Source organism: Saimiri boliviensis, chromosome 8 (assembly GCF_048565385.1).
Source record: "Saimiri boliviensis isolate mSaiBol1 chromosome 8, mSaiBol1.pri, whole genome shotgun sequence".
In the NCBI taxonomy this organism is placed as follows: Eukaryota; Metazoa; Chordata; class Mammalia; order Primates; family Cebidae; genus Saimiri; species Saimiri boliviensis.
This window is the reverse complement of record NC_133456.1, coordinates 120,751,542-120,776,957: the sequence shown is the minus strand read 5'-3', so window position 1 is coordinate 120,776,957 and position 25,416 is coordinate 120,751,542. Positions and strand designations below refer to the sequence as shown.

General features: G+C 38.9%; 1 protein-coding gene across 4 annotated transcripts in view; it reads left to right on the top strand.

The window, feature by feature from the left end:
• The window catches only part of ODAD2 (outer dynein arm docking complex subunit 2), a 156,627-nt gene that overhangs the window by 21,332 nt on the left and 109,879 nt on the right, over positions 1-25,416 (top strand). For all 4 annotated transcript variants that reach the window (XM_074405155.1, XM_039478994.2, XM_074405157.1 and 1 more), the window contains 3 exons: positions 4,214-4,419; positions 6,499-6,597; positions 14,245-14,392. In XM_074405155.1, coding sequence (XP_074261256.1) covers positions 4,214-4,419; positions 6,499-6,597; positions 14,245-14,392 — 453 coding nt within the window. The remainder of the gene's footprint in view (positions 1-4,213; positions 4,420-6,498; positions 6,598-14,244; positions 14,393-25,416) is intronic.

Below are 25,416 nucleotides of genomic sequence, written 5' to 3'. Positions count from 1 at the left end.
TTGGAGTGCAGTGGCATGATCTTGGCTCACTGTAACCTCCACCTCCTGGGTTCATGCAATTCTCCTGTCTTAGTCTCCCTAGTAGCTGGGATTCCAAGCATACACCACCACACCCGGTATTTTTAATAGAGGTGGGGTTTTGGCATGTTGGCCAAGCTGATCTCAAATTCCTAACCTCAGGTGATCCACCTGCCTCCCAAAGTGCTGGGATTACAGGTATGAGCTACCATGCCCAGCCCCAGTTTTCCTTTTCTTGGTGCACCCAAAATTTGGTAGACCTTCCTGAGAAAAAGATGCACATGGGAGGGAAAAAAGGAGGATTTGCATGTTAGAGAATACCTTTATTATTTTCTCATGGTTGTTTCTAGGGTAATGGTTTGAAATTTTTAGTTTTTAGTTAGCATTTCAAAGGCTTATGTTTCTATGTGAACTGTTTTGGCTTTTTCCCTTCTTTGGGAGGTTTTAGGATCTTCCTTGGTTTTCTGTAATTTTTGTGGTATAGTTTATGCAGATTTTTGTTTGTTTTGGAGATTCATCTATGCTTTTCCATCTATCATTAATTTATTGCTTGTATGGATGTATATTCTTTCATTGTATGACTATGCCACAATTTGTTTATCCACTCACCTGTTAATGAATGTAGGATCATTTCAGGTTTTGGGCTATTACAAATAAAACTACTAAGAACATTTTTGTACAGGATTTGTATGATCAAATAGTTTCATTATGCCTAGATAAAAACCTAAGAGTAAAATGGTAAGGTCATATGGTAGTTGTATATTTAACTTTTTAAGCAACTGGTAAACTGCTCTCCATAGTGGTTGCAATAATATACATTGATGTTGGCAATGTATGAGAGTCCCAGTTCTTCCACATACCCAGCGTTAACTGGTATTGTCGCTCTTTTAACAACAGACATTCTAATAGTTGTTTACTGGTATCACATTTGGTTTTAATTTGCGTTTTTTGAATGCATCTTTTCCTGTGTTTATTTGCCATTCACATATCTTATGTGGTAAAGTGTCTATTCAGACTCTTTGTCCATTTTTTTTATTGGGCTGTTCAGTTTCTTATTGAGTTGTGACAGATCTGTATATATGTTCTTGGCTTATACATTCTGTGTGATAGATCTTTATATATGTTCCTGGCTTATATATTCTGTCAGATATTTGTTTTATAAATATTTTGTCCCAATCTGGGTCTTGCATTTTAATTCTCCAGTGTCTTTCAAATAGCAAATGTCTTCAATTTTGATAAAATTCAACTTAAAAAAATTTTTTTTCTTAAATTTATTTATTATACTTTAAGTTCTGGGGTACATGTGCAAATCGTGCAGGTTTGTTATATAGGTATACATGTGCCATGGTGGTGGCTTGCTGCATCCATCACCCTGTCATCTACATTAGGTATTTCTCCTAATGCTATCCTTCCCAAATCCCTCACCCCCTGCTATTCCTCCCCTAGCCTCCCACCCCCCAGGCCCTGGTGTGTGATGTTCCCCTCCCTGTGTCTGCATATTCTCATTGTTCAACACCAATTTATGAGTAAGAACATGCAGTATTTGGTTTTCTGTTCTTGTGTCAGTTTGCTGAGAATGATGGTTTCCAGTTTCATCCATGTCCCTGCAAAGGACATGAACTCATCGTTTTTTATGGCTGCATAATATTTCATGGTGTATATGTGCCACATTTTCTTTATCCAGTCTATCATTGATGGGCATTTGAGTTGGTTCCAAGTCTTCGCTATTGTGAACAGTGCCACAGTAAACATATGTGTGCATGTGTCTTTATAATAGAACGATTTATACTTCTTTGAGTATATACCCAGTAATGGGATTGCTGAGTCAAATGATATTTCTAGTTCTAGATCCTTGAGGAGTTGCCATACTGTCTTCCACAATGGTTTAATTACTTTACACTTACACCAAACTGTGTAAAAGCATTTCTATTTCTCCACATTCTCTCCAGCATCTGTCATCTCCTGATTTTCTAATGATCGCAATTTTAACTGGCATGAGATGGTATCTCAGTGTGATTTTGATTTGCATTTCTCTAATGACCAGTGATGAGCTTTTTTTCATGTTTGTTGGCTGAATAAATATCTTCTTTTGAAAAGTGTCTATTCTTATCTTTTGCCCACTTCTTGATGGGGTTGTTTGTTTTTTTTTTCTTGTAAATTTGTTTAAGTTCTCTGTAGATTCTGGATATTGACCCCTTGTTAGATACATAGATTGCAAAAATTTTTTCCTATTATGTTGGGTTGCCAGTTCACTCTATTGATAGTTTCTTTTGCTGTGCAGAAGCTCTTAAGTTTAATTAGATTCCATTTGCCTATTTTGGCCTTCGTTGCCACTGCTTTTGGTGTTTCCGTCATGAAGTCCTTGCCCATGCCTGTGTCCTGAATGGTATTGCCTAGGTATTCTTCTAGAGTTTTTATGGTGTTAGTTCTTTTGTTTAAATCTTTAATCCATCTAGAGTTAATTTTTGTATAAAGTGTGAGGAAGGGGTCCAGTTTCAGCTTTCTGCTTATGGCTAGCCAGTTTTCCCAACACCATTTATTAAATAGGGAATCCTTTCCCCATTGCTTGTTTTTGTCAGGTTTTTCAGAGATCAGATGATTGTAGTTGTGTGACGTTGGTCTATTTCTCTGTTTTGGTACAGTATCATGCTGTTTTGATTACAGTAGCCTTGTAATATAGTTTGAAGTCAGGTAGCATGATGCCTCCAGCTTTGTTTTTTGTTTTTTTTTTTCCTTAGGATTGTCTTGGCTATATGGGCTCTTTTTTGGTTTCATATGAAGTTTAAGGTGGTTTTTCCAATTCTGTGAAGAAAGTCATTGGTAGTTTGATGGGGGTAGCATTGAATCTATAAATTACTTTGGGCAATATGGCCATTTTCACAATATTGATTCTTCCTAACCATGAGCATGGAGTATTTTTTAATTTGTTTGTGTCTTCTCTTATTTCCTTGATCAATGGTTTATAGTTCTCCTTGAAGAGGTCCTCCACACCCCTTGTTAGTTGTATTCCTAGGCATTTTATTCTCTTTGTAGCAATTTTGAATGGGAGTTCACTCATGATTTGGCACTGTTTGTCTGTTACTGGTGTACAGGAATGCTTGCAATTTTTGCACATTGATTTTGTATCCTGAGACTTTGCTGAAGTTGCTTATCAGCTTAAGGAGATCTGGGGCTTTTGGAGATGATGGGGTTTTCTAAATATACAATTAGGTCATCTGCAAACAGGGACCATTTGATGTCCTCTCTTCCTGTTTGAATACCCTTTCTTTCTCTTGCCTGATGGCCCTAGTCAGAACTTCCAATACCACGCTGAATAGCAGTGGTGAGAGAGGGCATCCTTGTCTTACACCAGTTTTCAAAGGGAATGCTTCCAGTTTTTGCCCATTCAGCATGCTATTGGCTGTGGATTTGTCATAAATGGCTTATTACTTTGAGATACGATCCATTGATATCTAGTTTATTGAGAGTTTTTAGGATAAAGGTTGTTGAGTTTTGTTGAAGGCCTTCTCTGCATCTATTGAGATTATCATGTGGTTTTTGTCTATGATTCTGTTTATGTGATGGATTACGTTTACAGATTTTCAGATCTTGAACCAGCCTCACATCCCTGAGATGAAGCCAACTTGATCGTGATGTATAAGCTTTTTGATATGCTGTTGGATTTGGTTTGCCAGTATTTTATTGAGAATTCTTGCATCGATATTCATCACGGATATCGGCCTGAAATCTTTTTTAATTGTGTCTCTGCCAGGTTTTGGTATCAGGATGATGTTGATCTCATAACATGAATTAGGGAGGATTCCCTCTTTTTGTATTGTTTGGAATAGTTTCAGAAGGAATGGTAACAGCTCCTCTTTGTACCTCTGGTAGAATTTGGCTGTAAACCCAAATGGTCCTAGACTTTTTTTGGTTGGTAGGCTATTAATTGCTGCCTCAACTTCAGACCTTGTTATTGGTCTATTCAGGAATTCAACTTCTTCCTGGTTTAGTCTTGGGAGGGTGCGTGTGACGTTACTGTCTACCTACCTCCAAAAGAGGCCTTAGTCTTGATATTGCCCTTATTTAGCTGTTACTAAGCACCACAAGTTAGATGCATCTGAGACTTCCTTTCCTGCATTTTCCACCAGGATTAATCTTCAGAGAACCCTAGATAATTCAGATATCATTAAAAATTATTCTCATTATATAAATAAAGGGGATTCACTTCAATGAAGAACAGCAAAAGGAAAAGGATCCACTTGTCGAAGTCCCCAAGAAGGAAGAAGCAGCTGCCCTTCGCAAAGACATTTCTGGTTCAGACAAGAGGTCACTGGAGAAGAACCAAATTAATTTCGAGAGGAATCAAATGACCAAGAGATTAGAACCAAGCTTAAACTGGAAGACCACTGTTAATTACAAACAGTATGTAGACAATTGCATTTGTTTTCAGATGCATCTTTAGTAACCATATTCGCCTAATTTTTTACTTAACTTTATTTTGTTTTATGTATGTATGTATGCATGTATGTATGTATGTATGTATGTATTTTGAGAAGGAGTCTTGCTCTGTTGCCCAGGCAGGAGTGCAGTGATATATCTCGGCTCACTGCAACCTCTGCCTCCCAGGTCCAAGTGATTTTCCTGCCTTGGCCTCCTGAGTAGCTGGAATTACAGGCACATGCCACCATGCCTGGCTAACTTTTTATTTATTTATTTTTATTTTTAGTAGAGACAGGGTTACACCATGTTGGCCAGACTGGTCTCAAACTCCTAACCTCAAGTGATCTGCCTGCCTTGATTTCCCAAAGTGTTGGGATTACAGATGTGAGCCACTGCATCTGACCAGAACTTCTTTTATAATAGAAAAATACTGGGTATATATTTACATGTCCCTCTAAGCCACAAGTTGATTCCTTTCTGCTCCTCTTTGTATTCTAAGAAGAAAGATTTGGTAGAGTTTGTGTGTGGAGCACCATGGAGGGAAGGGAAGAACATAATTCACTTTCATATAATTGGTGAGTCAGGACAAATAATACACAGAAAAGATGATACAACACATGGAGAAATCACAGGGGAAATGCAAAAACCATGACAGAGACCTGATTAAGCACTGGGAAAATGTGGAATGAGGAAAATTATATGGAATTAATCAGGGAAACTGTCATAGAGATAATGTCTTCTCTTTTAACAGAATTTTAATACTTTAAAAAGGCTAGAGTCTGAAAAATATGAATGGGTCTATATAAAGTAGACACTGGCTTCATGAATGTGTGAAATATAGTAAACAAGTACCATTTAGGACCCTCCATGAATAGGTGTCAAAGCAAAAATTGAGGGCCAATGTTACTTAAATGCTGGGGCAGTCCAAAACCCCTAGAGCACTATTTATTTATATATGTATGCATTTATTTGTTTTTGAGGCAGAGTCTCACCGTCACCCAGGCTGGAGCGCAGTGGCACAAACTAGGCTTACTGAAACCTCCCCCTCCCGGGTTCAAGCAATTCTCCTGCCTCAGCCTCCTGAGTAGCTTGGATTTCAGGTGTGTGCCACCACACCTGGCCAATTTTTGTATTTTTAGTAGAGATGGGGTTTTTTCATGTTAGCCCGGTTAGTCTCCAACTCCTGAGCTCAAGTAATCCACCCACCTTGCCCTCCCAAAGTGCTGGGATTACAGGTGTGAGCCACTGCACCCAGCCCACTTTAAAAAATTTAACAGATAGTTTACAAATCATGGCCTGTAAGTGATGTTCTATGTTGTCCCATTTTTGGGTTAAGAACTGGCTCCTGGACGATCACACAGGGACCTTCTCTTGCAGGGATTCTGAGAACCACAGGGTGATTGTGTTTTGGAAGCAAAACCAGAGCACTGTTTGAAGAAAGGAGTCCTATGGAACAGAGGGACACTCTGGCTCCTCTGATTGATTCTCATCAATTTTGGGGCATTCGACTTTTGTGGCTCTGTTTGAAAGAATCAGTGTGCAAATGAAAAATGTATGGAGAACTCTGTTAACTGAGAAGCAACTTTTAAGCTACTGCTTTTTCCGTATGCTTACACTTTCAACTATGAGATTCCTTAGCAGGTGTTTGAGGGAGAACACAGAATGTGCCAAGGACTATGCAAAGCCTGAGAATACTCGGAAAACCAGGCACAGGCTCTGTTGCAATGTTGGATGGGGAAGATAAGAAAACAGACAACTAGAATTGAGGGCGATACATACTTAGAATAGAAGGCATTGGATGAAGGATTCATACCAACAGTGGCAGCCTATGAAGACCTGTTACTAGGTGCTGGACAGAATGTTTCTTCAATATGTAAAACATAGGGCTGTGCTGAAAGAGTGAAAGAGACAGCTCCAAGTGTCAGAATGAGGCTGGAACTCTGTCAGGAACACACATCATTGGAGTGCATGGAAATAATGGACTATATATCTACATTGCCATCTTTTATTTTTTATTCATTATAAAGCAATAAAGTTAATATATTTATATATATATTTTAGGAGCAAAAGCTCAGTGAAAGAAATCCAAGAGGACAAACACACAGGAAAACTTGAGAAAACAAGACCATCTGTTTCACTTGCAAGAACACAATTACTTCGGTATGTTTCTGGTCAACATGACAAATTCCCTAAAGCTACCTCACACAGTGTGCTGGTGAGCATGCAAATTAATGGCATTCTTACTATCAGGGTCCCAAGATATTTACACTGACAGTTACTAGGAGTGTTAGTAAAAATGACAACACTGGATTTCTTTAAATACTTTTACAAGATATTCTTCTTATGCAGATTTACCCGAAATACAGTGATTTACTGGTATTAGTTGACTCTGGGAAAAGAAATGTAATTAATGCAAAGAGCAGTGAACTAAGTTTTAGGAACACTGGGCTCCTACTGATGATGTCTTGCCTCTGAACAGTCATGTCCTGGCAAAGTTATGTTATCTGTCTGAGCGTCCCTTTGCTAAAAATGACTGCTGATTTTGAAATGGTCTACGTCATTGCTAATGAAAACAATTAAATATGAGGGCAACTAGTAAACTTCTTACTTGATTTTCAGTTTGACAAAAGAAGTGACATGTCTGGAAGATAAGGATCAGCCACTTTTATGAGTTTCAGAGCGGCAGATATTAGTGCTTTTGTTACAACCTCATAAAAGTCATTGAGGCTGTGTCCATTGGTTTTTTTTTTTTTTTCAGTTTTTTTTTCTAAGTTGTTCAGATTGAGTAAATTCTGTTGTTCTATCTTCAAGTTCATTTATTTTTTCTTCTGCCCTACTCTTCAACTAATTCTATTCAGTGAGTTTTTAATTTCACTTATTATAATTTTTAGTTCCAAAATTTCCATTTGGTTTTTCTTTTCTATCTTCTATTTCTTTGCTGAGACTTTCTATTTTTTTTCATTTGTTTCAAGCATGTTTATATTGCTTATTGAAATATTTTTATGATGGCGCCTGTCATTTTTGACAGATAATTCATACATCTTCATCTCCTTGATATTGGCATTTTTCAATTGTCTGTTCTCATTCAAGATGAGGTCTTCCCCATTCTTGGTATGACAAATAATTTTCAGTTGAAATGTAGACATTTTGGTTATTATGAAACTCTGGATCTTATTTAAATCTTTTATTTATTTATTTATTTGAGACAGAGTCTTGGTCTGTTATTTAAATCATTTATTTATTTATTTATTTGAGACAGAGTCTTGGTCTGTCACCCAGGCTGGAGTGCAGTGGTACAGTCTTGGCTCACAGCAACCTCCGCTTCCTGGGTTCAAGTAATTCTCCTGCCTCAGCCTCTTGAGAAGCTAGGATTACAGGCATGTGCTACCACACCTGGCTAATTTTTGTATTTTTAGTAGATATAGGGTTTTGCCATGCAGGCCAGGCTGATCTTGAACACGTGACCTCATGTGATCCACCCGCCTCAGCCTTCCAATGTGCTGAGATTACAGATGTGAGCCACTGCACCTGGCCTAAATCTTAGATTTTAGAAAACCTTCTCTGCCCTACATTTGCAGGTTGAGGTATGTGCTGCTTCCCTAGGCCGGCGAAGAATAGAAAGAGCAGGTTTTCCCATAGGCCTTCATCGACACCCAAGGGGGACAGGCAAGGGGGTCCTCATTGTTTCTGGAGGGTAGTGGGAGAGTTCATGCTCCACCTATGACCCTGCTGATACCAGCCTGACAGTGTGACAGCGAAGTCCTCGGTTACTTTGTCAGTGGGCTCTACTGACATCACAGTTCGGGGGAGTGGCTTCATTTTTGCTGAGAGGCAGTGAGCATCTGACTCTCTGTCAGGCCTTCTCTGATGCCACCCCAGCAGGGGGGTTGCAGTGCTTTCTTACAGTCTGATAAAGATAGACCCTGAGGCTCTTCACTTGGCCTTTGCTGTAAGAGGTAGAGTTGGGCCACACTGTTTTCTGCAGTGTTGACTGAAATAGATCATTTGTTATCTAAACATTTTCTGTCTTACTAGGCTTTCCTTTTCTGGCCCTTTGAATGAGACAGAGCGTGACTTTCTTAAGTCCTGTTTTTTTTGTCTGCACCCACTGGAGTTTCTGCTTTGCTGGCTTTTCCAGTGCCCAGTCTAGGATGAATGAGTCAAAAGTAAAACCCAGGGAATGCACTGCTGTGTTGATCCACAGGTCTTTAGATCCCTAGATAGTCCTCTTTTTCCCCCTCTCTATCATTCAGATTCACCTTATGTTTGTTTTATATACAGTATCCAAATTTTTAGCTGTACTTGGTGGGAGAAATAAAGAAAAGCATATCTAATTCATCTTTCCTGAAATAGGTATTGGGCCAAAGTATTTCAATTTTTAGCGAGTTAGAGAACTTCAAGGTAATAGGTTAAGGTAAAGTCATAATGTATCCAAACAACAACTATTATTCAATGATAAAAATGAAAAGTCCTCTGTGTCTAATCTTGCCTAAATAGATAGAATGCTGTGGTAGAGAAGTGTTTCTTAAAGTAGAATTTGTAGATCAATTCAACATTGGCGTTTGCTTCTTTTTACCTCCTGAATATGCAGTTGTTATGGGATAGGATAGGAAGGAATCATGTCAAATAGGAAAAGCATTTTGAAGTTAGCTATCAAAGGATTCATTGACTGGAAAGAAAAGCTTTTCTTTGGGGTGCTGCTTTTTAAAATGGGTTGTGGAGGGATTGGGTAGACATGTTTCATTCTGCCCTCAACTCCAGGAGCTTGTTAGGCTAAGAGAAAGTAAATTTAGGCTTTCCCCAAAGAATTTAGACTTATTCTAGTATATGCTTCAATCTGGAATCTTTAAGTTAAATGTAAGCCACTTCTTGAATAGACCTGATCTACTGGAAACTTCACTCAGGAGACTCGTTAAATGGGAACAGATGCTTCAATTCAGGCTTTCCCTCCACCATGGTCCAGAGAGCACAATCATAGTATTTTACACACAAATTGGCTTTTGGAAGTGTAAAAATTGGGGCTCTCTGTGCCAAAAAACCTGTAAGAAATAAAGAGAATCATGGAATCTTGCAAATTAATACAATTTAAAAATTGCCCATCCTCTTCCTATGCTCCAAAATGAAATAGAGCAGAAAAGACTTTTACAGACGAGAACCCACTGAGAGTTGGAGAGAGGAGAGGAGGGAGAGAAACAAAGAAAATGAGAATGGAATTAGATACGAGCATGAGGCTTGAATGGACTATTCCTTGCCCATGAGCTTAATGTGGAGTTAGAAGCTTCTAGAGCAATGAGGAATAAAGTATACTTTCTCTTAAGACTTTTTATAATTAGAGCACGATGATCATGATTCCACTAATTCTATTTTTGTAAATCAAAGTTACACTTCTGCAGATGGCCCATTTTGAGCCCTCGTTGATTTCACTCCAGGTTTGCACTGTGTAGGGTGTCAGTAACCCTTTTATGGATTACCTGGGACCCAGATATGTTTTTAAAAGATTAATGGGAGCCCAGAATGAATACATGAGTCCAGGGAGTGGCTGGTAGGGTCCTGGGATTCCTTTTACCCACGGACACCACTTTAAATGCAAACCCAATTGAGTCTGTCTCCTCCTGGACTCTCTACAATATCCCTGTCTTGCTCTACAATATCCCATCTGAATCATTCTTCCACTTTGCTCTTTCTTCTATGCTTTTGACTTGGGCCTCCTCATACTACAAGGAAATGAATTTCCTTATGTCCTCACCCTCCTCTCTTGAACACGTGACCTCATGTAATCCACCCGCCTCAGCCTTCCAATGTGCTGAGATTACAGATGGGAGCCACTGCACCTGGCCTAAATCTTAGATTTTAGAAAACCTTCTCTGCCACTATATTTGCAGGTTGAGGTGTGTACTGCTTCCCTAGGCTGGTGAGGAATAGAAAGAGCAGGGTTTCCCATAGGCCTTCATCGACACCTAAGGGGGACAGGCCAGGGGGTCCTCACTGTTTCTGGAGGGTAGTGGGAGTTCATGCTCCACCTATGACTCTGCTGATACCAGCCTGACAGTGTGACAGGGTCACACTGAAGCCTCCACTCTCTTCTTTCTTGCATTTATTGAAAATTTTCCATGACAACAGCGATTCTCCTTCAGGTCTTCTTTTCCGAAGGTCCTGTATAACCACGGAGACAGAAATGTCCTCTTTATTGCTTCAAACTACCTTACTCTTCAGATTAGACCTCCTTTCCCATGAGGCTGATGTAACCCTCTGTCTTTGCTGTTTTCCATGGATCCATGATCACTGACGATGTTAACATTGACTTGCTCTCACTTTCATCCTATATCCAGTCATCATCTTGAAAAACCTGAAACCCCAAGAGGAAGACCAGTACCAAATCTTGGCCTTTGCACTCCCTGGTTTCAGTCTCACTGACTGTTGCCTCCTCTCCATCAACCTGCCTCTATTGCCACTTCCTGGAATAATCACCAGAAATATCCTCCTTTCATAATCATAACCTAGATTGAATTCATTTGTTTTTTACACATTGTTATTCATTGTTATTTACACATGCTTTAATCTATTGATTCTTCTAGCAAATATTTATTGAATGCCTTTCTTGTGCTAGGTGAGACAGTATAAAAGACAGAAATGGGCCGGGCGCGGTGGCTCAAGCCTGTAATCCCAGCACTTTGGGAGGCTGAGGCGGGTGGATCACGAGGTCAAGAGATCGAGACCATCCTGGTCAACACGGTGAAACCCCGTCTCTACTAAAAATACAAAAAATTAGCTGGGCATGGTGAGGCACGCCTGTAATCCCAGCTACTCAGGAGGCTGAGGCAGGAGAATTGCCTGAACCCAGGAGGCGGAGGTTGCGGTGAGCCGAGATCGCGCCATTGCACTCCAGCCTGGGTAACAAGAGTGAAACTCTGTCTCAAAAAAAAAAAAAAAAAAAAAAAAAAAAAAAGACAGAAATGGTCCTTGCCTTTATGGAACTTACTAATACAAGAAAACACAGAAATAAACATTTTCTGATAGTTACCAAAGTGGACAAGGTGCTAAGCTGCAAAATAATGGGAACTTTAGATAATTACTCATAGACCACAGATTTGATTCTGTCATTGCTGAAGATCAAGGAAGGCAAAAACCTAACAAGCGATTTAATTGATGGGGTCCCTAAGATTAAAACAGATCAGATCTTCAAAAGCAAAACCACAGCTTTTCCTTGGAGTTTGAGAAAGATACTGAAAGACAGCATTCTTCAGCAGCATTCCCTTGATACCTGGTAGCCAACAAGCCCTCCATGGACGTTTGTTGCATGAATATGCATGATAATACAGAAGTATCTAACATGTATTTCATGCTCTCTCTATGCCAGGCACTGTAATAAGCTCTTTACATACTAATTGCTATTATCATCCCCAATTTTCAGGTGAGGAAACTGAGGCACATGTAAGTTAAATGACTACACCAATTCCTGTAGGAACCACCGTGAACAGCTCCCATTACAACTATTTGTTTTAACACAGCCACTTTACTAACCATGGAGTTTTCTTCATAGTTATTATTATTATTATTATTGAGACAGAGTCTTGCTCTGTCACCCAGGCTGCGGCGGTAGCACGGTCTTGCCTCACTGCAACCTCTGCCTCCCAGGTTCAAGTGATTATCCTATCTCAGACTCCTGAGTAACTGGGACAAGAGGTGTGTGCCACCACACTCAGCTAATTTTTGTATTTTTAGTAGAGACAGGGTTTCACCGTGTTGGCCATGCTGGTCTCAAACTCCCGACTTCAAGCAGTCCACTCATTGGCCTCCCAAAGTGCTGAGATTACAGGCATGAGTCACAATGCCTGGCCCAAATTATTTTTTAACTCATCGTCTCTATAATGAGAGTAATAACAGCCTAATATATTGTTGAAAGAATAAAAGGAGACATTTTATCTATAGTCTGTTGTCCCGAATTCTTGTGACCAAATTCATAGGATTCTGAAAAACTCACTTTAAAAAAGGGTGATGAAATTCATATAATGTATATTATATAATGACCTCTATTGAACTGTGAGCCAACACCCTACAATAAAAAACATGAGCATTTCTGTAGTGAAACATGAATATTCACAATGAATGAGAGCAATAAAGGCCATAAGTAGTCTCGTATCAATTCATATAAGGCCTCCGTAACAAGTTAAGTCCAGTGGGGGGAAAAATCAGTTTTCAGAGCTTTTTGGATTTCAGAATTAGAGGAAAAGTATTGTGGACTTGTGTGTTCTATAGTGGTCACTGACCTTGTGACTTTGATATTTAAGGACACCTTAATATGTGATTGGCAAGAGTCATATTTTAAGTAATTGTGGATCCTTCAAAATGGATGATTTTTTTTTCTTTCCTCTTAATTTCTCTGAGGTCTCCTTGCTTGTAGAATGGGGATAATAGAGCCTGCCTTGTGAGCGGGTTGTGAGGTTTAGAAATAATGAGTGCCTCGGACAAAAATTGACATTTAGAACTGGTGGCTGCTGTTGGTATTATTTAATATTAAAATTAGCCAGAAGATTTAAAAGTTTGCTCCTGTCCTGTGAGATCAGGAACATGTGGGAAACAATATCAGGATAAACATCCTGGGATGTGAGTGATGGATGAGTAGTTCCTGAAGCATCATTGAGGGTTTGGTGACCCAATGGCAATAACCTTGCATCTGGCAGTGGGAGGTGGAGACAGGCTGGTGTGATGATTGTGCATGAGAGACCTCTGCAGGGACATAGGGATTACAGAAGGCTCTTATAATACTGTTGTCCATGCATCAAACCATAGAATGTAATGTTCTGTGGAACTCAACACTTTGCATGCTAATGCCTCTCAGAGTCGGTGGTTAACTCTTCGGTCCTGAACCTGATTATATTCATGTCATTGCTGTTCTTTGGCACCTTGTGCTTTCCATGTACTTCAGTGTAGGCATTCTGGAAATATGTGCTGAATATTGACTCTCTTTGGTAACAGAGACTCTTTCACTTGAGGGCCTTTTGAACTGTCCAGTTGAACTTTCTGGAATAATAGAAATACTCAGTATCTGAGCTGTGCAGTGTGGTAACCACCAGGCACATGGGGCCATGAGCACTTGAAATGTGGCTGGTGTGCTTGGAGAACTGAATTTTAAAATTTTCTTTAATTTTACTTAAATAAGTAAGTTGAAATACCTGTAAGTATAGATGACAACATGTAATGAGTGGGGGTCTTACTAAAAAGCATAGCCTTAAGTCATTTACTGAATTCCCTTGTTTATTTCTCACTGTTTTCGTTATTATGATTATTGCACCCAGAGCAATTGCACCTGCAGTAGACACAGGTTTATTCATCTCACCCATTTCTTTTTTATTTTACTTTTTTTGAGACAAGGTCTTTCCCTGTCTCCCATACTGGAGTGCAGTGGTGTGATAATGCAATAATGGTTTACTGCGGCTCAAACTCCTGGGCTCAAGTGATCTTCCTGCCTCAGCCTCCTGAGTAGCTGGGATTATAGGCATGTACCACCATGTCTGGCTAATTAAAAAAAATATATATATATTTTTGTAGAGACAGAGTCTTACTATGTTGTCCAGGCTGGTGTTGAACTCTTGACCTCAAGTGATCCTCCTACCTCAGCCTCCCAAAGCTCTGGGATTATAGGCATGAGCCACTGCACTTGGCCTCATGCAGATCTTAATAGAGATCTACTAGAACTCAGAAGGTGTTGGTATCTGATCCATTGCTTGTGCCCGTGTTGCCAAAATGTTATTATAACCGTCTCCACACTATAGCTTACATGTGTTTATGTGTTGTCATTGTTCCTAGAAAGAGTGCTGAAAAGATTGAGGAAATCATTAGTGACAGCTCCTCAGAAAGTGAGGAAGATGAAGAACCACCTGACCATCGTCAGGAAGCAAATGCAGATTTGCCATCAGAATATTGGCAAATTCAGAAGCTGGTGAAATATTTAAAGGTAAGAAAGGTCTACGGTACTATGTTGGCAATGTTCATTTAAAATACTTTCCCAAAAATATATACGCTGCTTCCAAGTTTACTTTATGTTTCTTTCAAATAAGAGTAGCAAACATTCCTGTTGTTTTATCTAAGTGTGTGCAGGGGAAGGTCTTATTACCCTGAGGATGCAAGATTCATCCTCATGGACCAACTAGACTGCCTGGTACCAACCATCTCTTCTTGCTGGAGAGTGGGCCTGGTAAACAGCTGAAACTGTGACTTGCTGTTGTTTTATGATTTGTAGTATGGTGTGGAAGAAATAACATGGATTTTTAAAGCTGAACTTTGGTTAAACTCTAGGCTGTTTCATTTACTAGTAATGTAGCTGTTGAAACATTACAGTTTGATCCCTAATTTTTTCAACCCATGGAATAAAATTAATATACCTGTACCACAGGATTATTATAAAGTTTTTAAAACACACTTGAAACGTATAGCATGGTTTCTGAGACATTGTGGGTGCTTATAGTGTGGATTGGTCTGTTTTCATTTCTCTCTTAAGTCAGATAGCATATATGAGAATATTTTACATAATAATTGACCCATGTAATGTATTTAAGTACTTGAATTTGCGGGAGGGCAAGGGAAATGGCTCACCAAAACCCAGATTAATATTTATTTCTGACGTCAGATAGCAGGTATTGATGATATTTAGGCCTTGTGTAAAGCCAAACGTCCAGAAGTATTTGTGAAAAAACATTTGACTTAATTCATGTTTTCTGTGTCTTTGGTCAAATCAACCAAGGGCATGTGCCAGTGGCTTTCCTTGACTTAATCATTGCAAAATGTAAACATTTATCAAAATACTACATTGTATCCCATAAATATATACCATTATTCTTGGCCAATTAAAAATAAATAATATTTTGGCCAGGTGTGGTGACTCACGCCTGTAATCCCAATACTTTTGGAGGCCAAGGCAGCTGGATCATCTAGGATCAGGAGTTTAAGACCAGCCTGGCCAACATGGTGAAATCTCATCTCTGTGAAAAATACCAAAAACGTTTACCCAGGGATGGTGGTGGTTGCCTGTAATCCCAGCTATGGGAGGCTGAGGCAGGATAATCGCTTGAACCCTGGAGGCGAAGGTTGAGCCAAGATCATGCCATTGCACTCCAGCCTGGGGGACAAGAGCAAAACTCTGTCTCAAAATGAATAAATAAATAAATAAATAAATAAATAAATACTTTCATATCTCAAAAAGGGTATGAGCTTATATGAAGCCCTAATGCTCAACTTGGAGATTCTTTTGGCAGGCTCTTGATGATTTGACCAACGTCAAAACAAATGAAAAATTTTTTTTTAGTTTGGACTGTTTGTCATGAAAGAAACCTCTAGACTATTGGAGAGGATAGTTAATATTTTGTGAGTTTTAAAATTTCATTTTTAAGCATAATACTTTATAAATATTAAATATTTTTATGGCACCTGTCAATTTTTAAAATGGTTTTTATTTGGCATTTATTTTGTGTTAATGTTTTCCTCATTTAGTGTTTTGTATTATGAAATTTCTATATCAAGTGCACATTGTTTTTACATGTTGTTGCAGTATACAATTATGTCACATATTCTGGCTCATAATAATAAGTCATGCATTTATTATATAAGATTTTTTTTTTACAGAAAACCTCTGAAATTTTTAGCATAACTCTACCACAAAAGCATGATTCACTCTTTATTATGATAGAAATGATTCACTCTTATTACAGGCATTCATTATTATTTAAAGACATGTAAATGAAATGTTAGGAAAAATACAGAATAATACAACTTTGGCAACTCATGAAAATTCCTAGGAATTTTGATTGCATATTCCTGGATCTTGAAGATTAATCTGTTGGGAATTTGGAAACGCTAGCATGGAGCACAGGCCAGATTCAGGCCACATGCCCCTGCACTCCCCTTTGCCAAGAGTACTTGTGCACAAACCACATTTTTCAACACAGCAGCCCACTCTGGCATGCACGGTGACGATATGCAGCCTTGGGGCATTTAGGACACCCTTGCACCAGTGCCTCTGCGTCTGTGCCGAACCACAGAGCCTCCTGTGATCATCTCTCCTGGACTCTTGAAAAGCATGTCATCTAGGGAGGGGGGAACTGACAGTGGAGAACTTTGCCAACACTACTCCCTCTCTTTGAGGTGGGCAGCTCTAGACGGGCCCACTGGGGCTTAGACATGGCCCTCCCTTCCTTCTTTCCCTCCCCTCCCCTCCCCTCCCCATCCCTCCCCTCCCCTCCCCTCCCCATCCCTCCCCTCCCTTTCTCTCTCCTCCCCTCCCCTCCCTTTCTCTCTCCTCCCCTCCCCTCCCTTTCTCTCTCCTCCCCTCCCCTCCCTTTCTCTCTCCTCCCCTCCCCTCCCCCCTCCTCTCCTCCCCTCCCCTCCCCCCTCCTCTCCTCTCCCCTCCCCTCCCCTCCCCTTCCCTCCCTTCTTTCTCTCTCCTCCCATCCCCTCCCTTTCTCTCTCCTCCCCTCCCCTCCCTTTCTCTCTCCTCCCCTTCCCTCCCCCCTCCCTTCCTCTCCTCTCCTCTCCCCTCCCCTCCCCTCTTTCTTTTTCTCTCCTCCCCTCCTCTCCCTTTCTCTCTCCCCCCTCCCCTCCTCTCCTCTCCTCTCCCCTCCCCTCCCCTCTCTTCTTTCTTTTTCTCTTTCCCAGGCTGATCTTGAACTCCTGGCCTTAAGCAATCTTCCCACCTTGGCTTCCCAAAGTGTTGGGATTACAGCCATAAGCCTCTGTGACTGTCCAAGGCATAGCCTTTCAGAGGATGAGTTAAGAGAGTCCTGAGTTTTTCTCAAGAGTCCTGGTCCATTATCTTTATTTCATTAGCAAAAGGAAACATAGTCAAAATGGCAGAAACAAAAGATGGGCCAGGAAGCAGAATACCAGAGTAATTAGAAGCATGATCTTTGATGCTGGAAAGACCAGTTGAGTTGAAGTTCTGCCGCTTACTCAGTGGCCCTGGGTGAGTTGACTAACCCCTCTAAGCTTCAGTTTCCTCACTGGTGAAGATGGAAAAATAAAAGTTCTCTCATATTAGGATTATGAAGAATATTAAATGAAATATAACACATGTAAAGTGCTTAGCACAAAGTACTTAGTAACTGTTGGCAATTAGAATTATTTCTATTGCTTATTATTATTGTAGAAAATGTGTGGCATGGAGACTTAATTGACTTGTACAGGTGGCCTTCAATTTTTACTTTCAGTTCTCTAGCAACCAATAAAAGGAGGGAAATAAAGTGAGTTAATACAGAAAGGGGAAGTCTCTCATCATCTTAAAATGAAAACAAACCAGTTGCCAGTGAGTATAACTGATCCTGGTGCTAAGAGCAGAAAGAATTTTCTCCCTTAGGATTTAATGGGGGCAGGCATGGAGTGAGAGAGTGAACAGCCTCAATAATATCCTCCCAGTGAGCATCGCAAAGAGAGTATCTCAGAATAGCCTAATTACTGGATAACTATCTTGAGTTTTTCAACTATTTAGGATAACTCCATGTAGCATTAGGCAAAAAAGAGATGCACTATTTTTGTCCCAGTACAGCTAAAGAAAACATTTATTGATGAAGTGCTACTTAAATTTGCACAAGCTATTCATCAATAAATCATGTGCAAATGTGATACTCTTGGCCAGACAGTAAATTGCTTGGAATTCTTATAGTTCCCACAGGTAAATTTTCTTAACATAGCCAATAAAAGGAAAAGTATATCTATAAATGATTTCAAGGTTTTTGACACAGATAAATGTTTTATATGGAGACACAAAACGCTATTAAAAGTCTCTGAAATGCAAAATTGAATGTCTCTAGGTAATCTCAAAATAAATATACTTGACATTTTAATTTATGAAATTATGACTTAAATGTAGATTTAAGCTAGCAGAGAAATGTTCATGTTGACCTGACTTTCTATTTACCATTTTCCAAGTAGTGTAATGTCTGTGATTGTTGGGAAAAAAAGATTTGATGAGCTCGTTAATACCCACACAGGTCAGTGAGCCATAACTTATTCGTCTGGAGCTATGAGCTCATATCTTGGCAAATATATGGAGTTTGTATTTAATTATTTGGTTTGACATATGTTAATTTCAATCTGCAAGTTTTATATATGTATATATTCTTTTCATCAGAGTTTTTGAACACAATGTAGTTTTTAAATTAATGAATATATCATATTTTTACTCACCAACCATCCAGCTTCTTGTCTCTCCCCTAGCTGATGACTCTGTATCCTAATTCTAAAGGAAATAATGAACCCCGTTTTCAGCTACCTTACTGATAAGCACCTGTGTTCTGCCTTCTGCCATTCTGATGGTTCAGGTTGTCTGTCTTAATACCTACTTCTTGAGTAGAGATACCAGATTAAATTTATTGCTGTATCTTGCAGAGCATCTTGCTAATGTGTACAAGCTCGCCTCCCCACCTCTGCCCCTATGGGGCAAATGGGAGATGACGAGGTTCCTTAGTGGCAGGGCTTTGCTGTTCTTCACTCTCGGCTCCCTGAAAGCAGTTCTTCCTGCCCCTGAGCCTGCCTTTCTTTCTGCTGTTGACTTCTTTCCCACTTTTCTTGCATCCTTCTCTCTTCCTTTTCCTGCCTTTTTTCTTGTAGACATTCCAGTTGATTGCTCTATTTGCTGACTTTATATGGATATTATATTCTTCCCTGGCCAGGATTGTTTAAAAATTTTGCAAGGAAAATGTCTTGCTTTTGATCAATTTTGGCGATTAAAGGAGATGATTTGTTAATGTCTCTATGCTCCATACTAATTCTATGAGTCTCTCTACAACTTGAGTGAAATCGTGCTCATTTCTAAATAAGGTATGTGGAGATCCCCTTTGTAAAATAGGAGAAGGGATGTAGGATATTTCCTTTGTTTGGAAATGTGGAAATAAATATTAGTTACAAGTACTGTATGCTATAAATTGATACAAATGGGGATTCTTCAGTAGAGAGGGGTAAAATGTTGAAAGGTAATAATTATAAGTAGATTTGCATTTTATACACATTGTAATGAAAAAGAATTTCTAGACCCAAGGTCAAAAACATGTTGAAATCCATTTCAATGTGGATTGAAGTTGGAATGGTTATGGTACTTAATACTATAGGATCAGTAAATCCAAGAACAAATGGAAAAGACTAGAATAGTGCCAAGCACGTGGTTGGCTGGTCAGCTTTTTGGTAGTTTAGAGACATGTCAGAGGCTGGGCCTAGCATTTTGATTTATCTCCCTTGAAGATATTTCCTAGAGCTGTCACTAGAAGATAAGATGCCCGTATTATCCAGGTACCAGCTCTAGGCTCCACAAGGATTATATTGGTAAGCACAGATGGACATCTGCCCATACTGTGAGTTGCTTCATCCAGCCGGTTTTATTCCTGAGTACTTGCTGCAATGATGGAGCCTTCTAGGGCTCATTCCCAGGGCCTTTTCTCCATGGGTACCTCCTCCCTGTGGGATGCCAGCTTCTGTACCTGGGATTTTGATCAGAGTCCAGGTGGGAGAATGGGGAAAAGGATGCTGAAAGCATTGATTTGGAAAGATGAATCCAGCAGCAGGTGATATGCCATGTGAATCTGATGGGAAGGGATGAGAAGACAGTGACAACAGGATTACATGGGTAGAAGGGATGGGCATTACCACACATTCATCCTCTCCCCTGACCCACGATGGTTTGGTGAGGGGTGGGCTGATGTGTTCATTCTACATCATCAAATTCCTAAAACATTAGTGTCGATTTCACCTTTCACATGAGCCAGATTGCTTGCCATGCTTCTGCTCTGTAACTACGAATTGAGAATTTTCAGGCCATGAAAAGTGAAGATGCCTGGTGGATCTCAGCTTAGCAGTGGCCAATACTCCGTTGCAGAGTGACATCTAAAAGACATTCACATCAGAAATGCCACTGGGCTGCCAGCTTCAGAAGGGACCCCCAGAGTTCTTTCCTTGGCATATTTTGGATTTCTTCTCTGGAGGGGGATTCTTGGCAAAGACATTTTTCAGACCTGAAAAGCTTTGTTAAGGACTCCATTTGTGAGGCTTAGTTCCTTAATGATCTTACATAAACTGATACACGCACACACACACACACACACACACACACACACACACACCTTGATTGTTTAAAGAGTTCTTTTGAGTGGTAATTGGAAGTTGTATGAGTTTTTGTTGTAGGAATTTGATGTACTTTGCAATCAATTACAGTTAATTAAATTCCTTTCCCATTACTTGAGTTTTGGGTATAGAGTGGCAGGTAGTTTGATCCTTGTTTCATTGGTGGAAACGCTGAGAAATTCTTTGCTCCAGGCCACACAGAAGGCTGGGACCAAGTCCAGGCTTCTATCTTTATTGCCCATTGCCTGGTTGTTCTGTTTGACTGTCAAGAAATTCAGGACCCAGGAGGCCTGCAGAGCTTGCTGTTGTACCTTCCTATCTTTTCTCTTGTTTGGATTTGTTTATTTGAGTAAGAGAGTCAACAGGGAGCCCTTTCTATAAAGAAACTCAGTATTCATGTTTGGAAGGCCATATTAGACTGTGCCCTTTGCTAAATTTTTACTAATAAAAATGGAAACTATTGTGATGGCACAGAGTTGTTCTTGTTAAAAAGAGTCTTTCAAAAATGGAAAACAATAGTCACTGTTTATCCACTCAAATCAACTCCAGTAGTTAAAAAGGAAAATGAGTACCATGTTCCTGAGAAACTTTAAGTTAATACATGTGTTGCTACATCGATGTGGGTTGACTTTTTTTAAAAAGTCAGTGACAAACAATAGGAGAACTTTTGTGACTATTTTTTTAAATTGCCTGTTTGAAATCATAAGATATTTAAATTCCATCAGCTAAAAAATGTCTACTCATAATCTGCATTCATGTTATCATAAATATTGTAGTGTAAGAAATGAATGTACTTTATTTGGATTACTGGTAATGTATGTTACTTGTATGCTTATATTGCCCACAAAAGAAGAATTTGTCTTCTTTTATTTTTGTTATAAGGGAGATTGTGGAAGAAATGGAGAGGCTCATCTCCATCGTTCCCAAAGGGAAATCTATACTGAAGTTTTTGAGCTTTAAGCTCTCTTTGTCTCTTGGTTGTTATAAGTAAATATTTGTGGAGAAAAAGCAGAGTAAAGACAATTAGATCAGTATGATAATACAATGCTACTGACTTACAACAGTTTATATGACTGCTAGCTAGCACTAAGCTACCACATCAACTTAATGACTGAAAAGTGACAATATGAAAAATCTCAGAGGAGTTCCCTTAAGCTTAGGGGAGTTTCCTTAAGCTTTAACTCGTTCATTCATTCACTCATGTGTTTATTCATGAATGTGTGTTATGAGCCAGCACAGCTAGAGCATAATATGATACACACACTCATCTAGTTATTTATACGATTTTTTTATTGGAATGAACTGTGATATCTAAGGCAGTTTTATGTAGTAGATCTTTTTAGGGGAATTTCTTGCCCCATATATTTGCAGCAACACTTATTTTTGTTCCTTAAAATATGCTTTTCCCCTAAAATCAATTTTAAAAAGCTAAGTACCTATTGGAGAAGAGTAATAGTACTGGCTAGTTCCCAGTTTACATAATGTGCTAGGCTGCTTTGCTTTCTGTTTTAAAGACACACACTCATGTCCTGTTACAGAGTCTGCATATTGAAGAATTTCTAAACATATGAGTTAAGGCATGAATAAGAGGCATCAGATTTGGTATAAATGATTTTTCATTTTACATCTCTCTATAAATCTATTGTCGTTATCTAAAATTGCATATTTGCAGGAAACATATTAAACTCCATGACCCTTTTTGGTAAATTGGCCTTGAGATTTCTGTTGGAGGGCTGTGGTTCCTTCCAGCCCTTGCTCCCTGGATGCATATGGCCATCTGGTTGTGGCTGCTGATCCTGTGACATAGAGCATAACAGAAGCATGTGTTATTCTTCTCCTATTTCCCTTACTCCCTTCTGTGTTTAAAAACTTTAAATATTGTACAAATTGTACACTCATATATGCTTAATGTGAAACTTCAAGCCATGCAAAGTAGAAGCCCCCTTCCAGATATTTCTCTGTTTATATACATATACTTATGTAGTTTATTCACATAAATAAAATCTTATTTCTTAGTCTACATTTTGCTTTTTATATTTAATATGCTGTCTTGGTGATCTTTTATATCTACCACACTCCTTTTAATTACTACATAGTATTTCATTAAAGGTGTATATCATTAATGTATTTAACAGTTGCCTTATTGATAACATTTAAGTTGCCTCTCAATTCAGTTTTTGTTACTACAAACAATACTGCAGCTAAAACTTTTTACATATTCTTTAGATATGTACATTATTTCTATAGAATGGGTTCTTTGAAATAAAATTACTTGGGTCAAAGAGAATGCACATTTACATTTTGATAGCACTAATAGGGAGTTCTATACACATGCCAATATATTTATAAGATTTTTGATAGGAATGAACCATGGTAGCTAAGGCAGTTTTATTTAGTTGTTCAATGCGTATAAAATTTTATTCATGAAAGATGAATAAGTTCTTGATATCTGCTGTACAACATAGTACCTATAGTTAACAATATATATCGTGCACTTAAAACATTTAAGAAGTAGATTTCATATTAAGTGTTCTCACCACAAGAAAGGCAGAGATGAAGGAAATTTTTTCAGGTGATGGATATATTTATTACTTTCACTGTAGTAATGATTTCACAGGTATATGCATATATCCAAACTCATGAAATTGTATACATTAAAGATGTGCAGTTTTTTACTATCAATTATACCTCAGTAAAACTATTTAAAACAAAGAGAAAAATAATATGTGCACACTAAAATTTGAGAAGCCTTGCATTAAATTTTTTAAAAGAGAAATAATGAAGAGTGATAAACAAAACAAACTTGGTTTATGTAAAAAAATGTTTCACAGCTTTTTACAGAAAGCAAACACCAATTTACACTCCGCCAGTAACATACCAATGGTTTTCAATCTTGGACCCTTAACCTCAGAGTGAAATTAGCCAAGGCTGTTAAACAAAGCAGCAAATAAACAAAAGACCCTGATGCCCAGGTACTGTTTTTTGGAAGTTTTGATTGAATTGGTCCAATCTGGAATCTAGGCATTGATAGACTTTTGAATCTCCCCATGGTATTAAAATTGTTCATCAAATGTGTTCCAACACATGGACACAGGGAGGGGAACAACACACACTGGGGCCAGTCAGGGGAGACGGGCAAGGGGACAGGGGAGCATTAGGACAAAGAGCCTAATGTTTGTGAGGGTCAAAACCTAGGTGGTGGGTTGATAGGTGCAGCAAACCACATGGCACACATTTACCTATGTAACAAACCTGCACATTCTGCATATGTATCCTGGAACTTGAAGTTAAAAAAAAAGAAATTTTAAAAAAAGGTTGTTAATCTGGATTTAAATCCATTGTTTTAAATTCTCATTGATGTGCAGTCTTTTTGTTATTTTTTCTTTTGGCCAATTCTCATAGGGGCAAAATGTATCTAGTCTAAATTTTCATATTTCTGATTACAAGTGAGGTTGACAATTTTTTACATGTCAAATAGCCATTTTTTGGATCTTTTGGAACTTTTTCTGTGTGGTTGTTTGTCTTTTTTTTTTTTTTTTTTTTTATGAGGGGGAGTTTTGCTCTTGTTACCCAGGCTGGAGTGCAATGGCACGATCTCAGCTCACCGCAACCTCCGCCTCCTGGGTTCAGGCAATTCTCCTGCCTCAGCCTCCTGAGTAGCTGGGATTACAGGCACGCGCTACCATGCCCAGCTCATTTTTTGTATTTATGGTAGAGACGGCGTTTCACCATGTTGACCAGGATGGTCTCGATCTCTTGACCTCGTGATCCACCCGCCTCGGCCTCCCAAAGTGCTGGGATTACAGGCTTGAGCCACCGCGCCCGGCCGGTTGTTTGTCTTTTTAATTTTTGATGATGCAAATTAAACCTTTGTCTGTTATACTAATTGCAAATACTTATTTTCTCTTAGCATGTCAGATGTCTTTTTTTTGAGATGGAATCTCGCTCTGTTGCCCAGGCTGGAGAGCAGTGGCAAGATCTTGGCTCATTGCAACCTCTGCCTCCCTGGTTCAAGCAATTCTCCTGTCTGAGCCTCCTGAGCAGCTGGGACTACAGGAACCTGCCACCACGCCTGGCTAATTTTTATATTTTTAGTAGAGATGGGATTTCACCATATTGGTCAGCTGTTCTCAAACTCCTGACCTCAGGTGATCCACTTGCCTTGGCCTCTCAAAGTACCGACATTACAGGTATGAGCCACCACACCCAGCTGGATGTCTTTTTATCTACTCTTTTATACATTAATAAATATTTACTATTTCTTCATGGCTTATAGGTTTTGTTTCTTAGGAACTAGGAGTGCAGTTTTTATATCAATTATACCTCAGTAAAGCTCTTTAAAACAAAGAGAAAAATAATATCTGTTTTTCTAATATAGGCTGGGCTTTTCTGAAGTCATTCCAAGGGGACAAAAATACTTTCCAGTTCCCTGTATTAGTTTTATAGCTTTTTAAAAAAATTTTAAAGTTCGAATTCTTAATCATTCTGAAATTCACTTTATGTATAACGTAAGGTAAGGATCTAACTTCACTTATTTTTCTCTAGAGGGACAGTCAATTGTATCAATACAGACAATTGGCCTATCTGCTATTTCCTCCAATGATCTGGGATACCACCTTCATAAAATTCTGCCATCTCACGTGTGAGAGTTTGTTTCTGGATCTTTCTCTTTGCATTAACTTATTTGGATGTTCCCATGCCAATTCCATGCTGTTTTAATTACCATAGCTTTGATATATTTTGATATTTGGTAGACCAGATAGGTACCTTAACATTTTTAAAACTTATTTTTTGGATTTTTCATTCTGGATCATCTTTAGAATAAATTGAAAATCAAGTTAACAAAACCCTAAAATTCTGTTGGCATCTTGGTTGGTT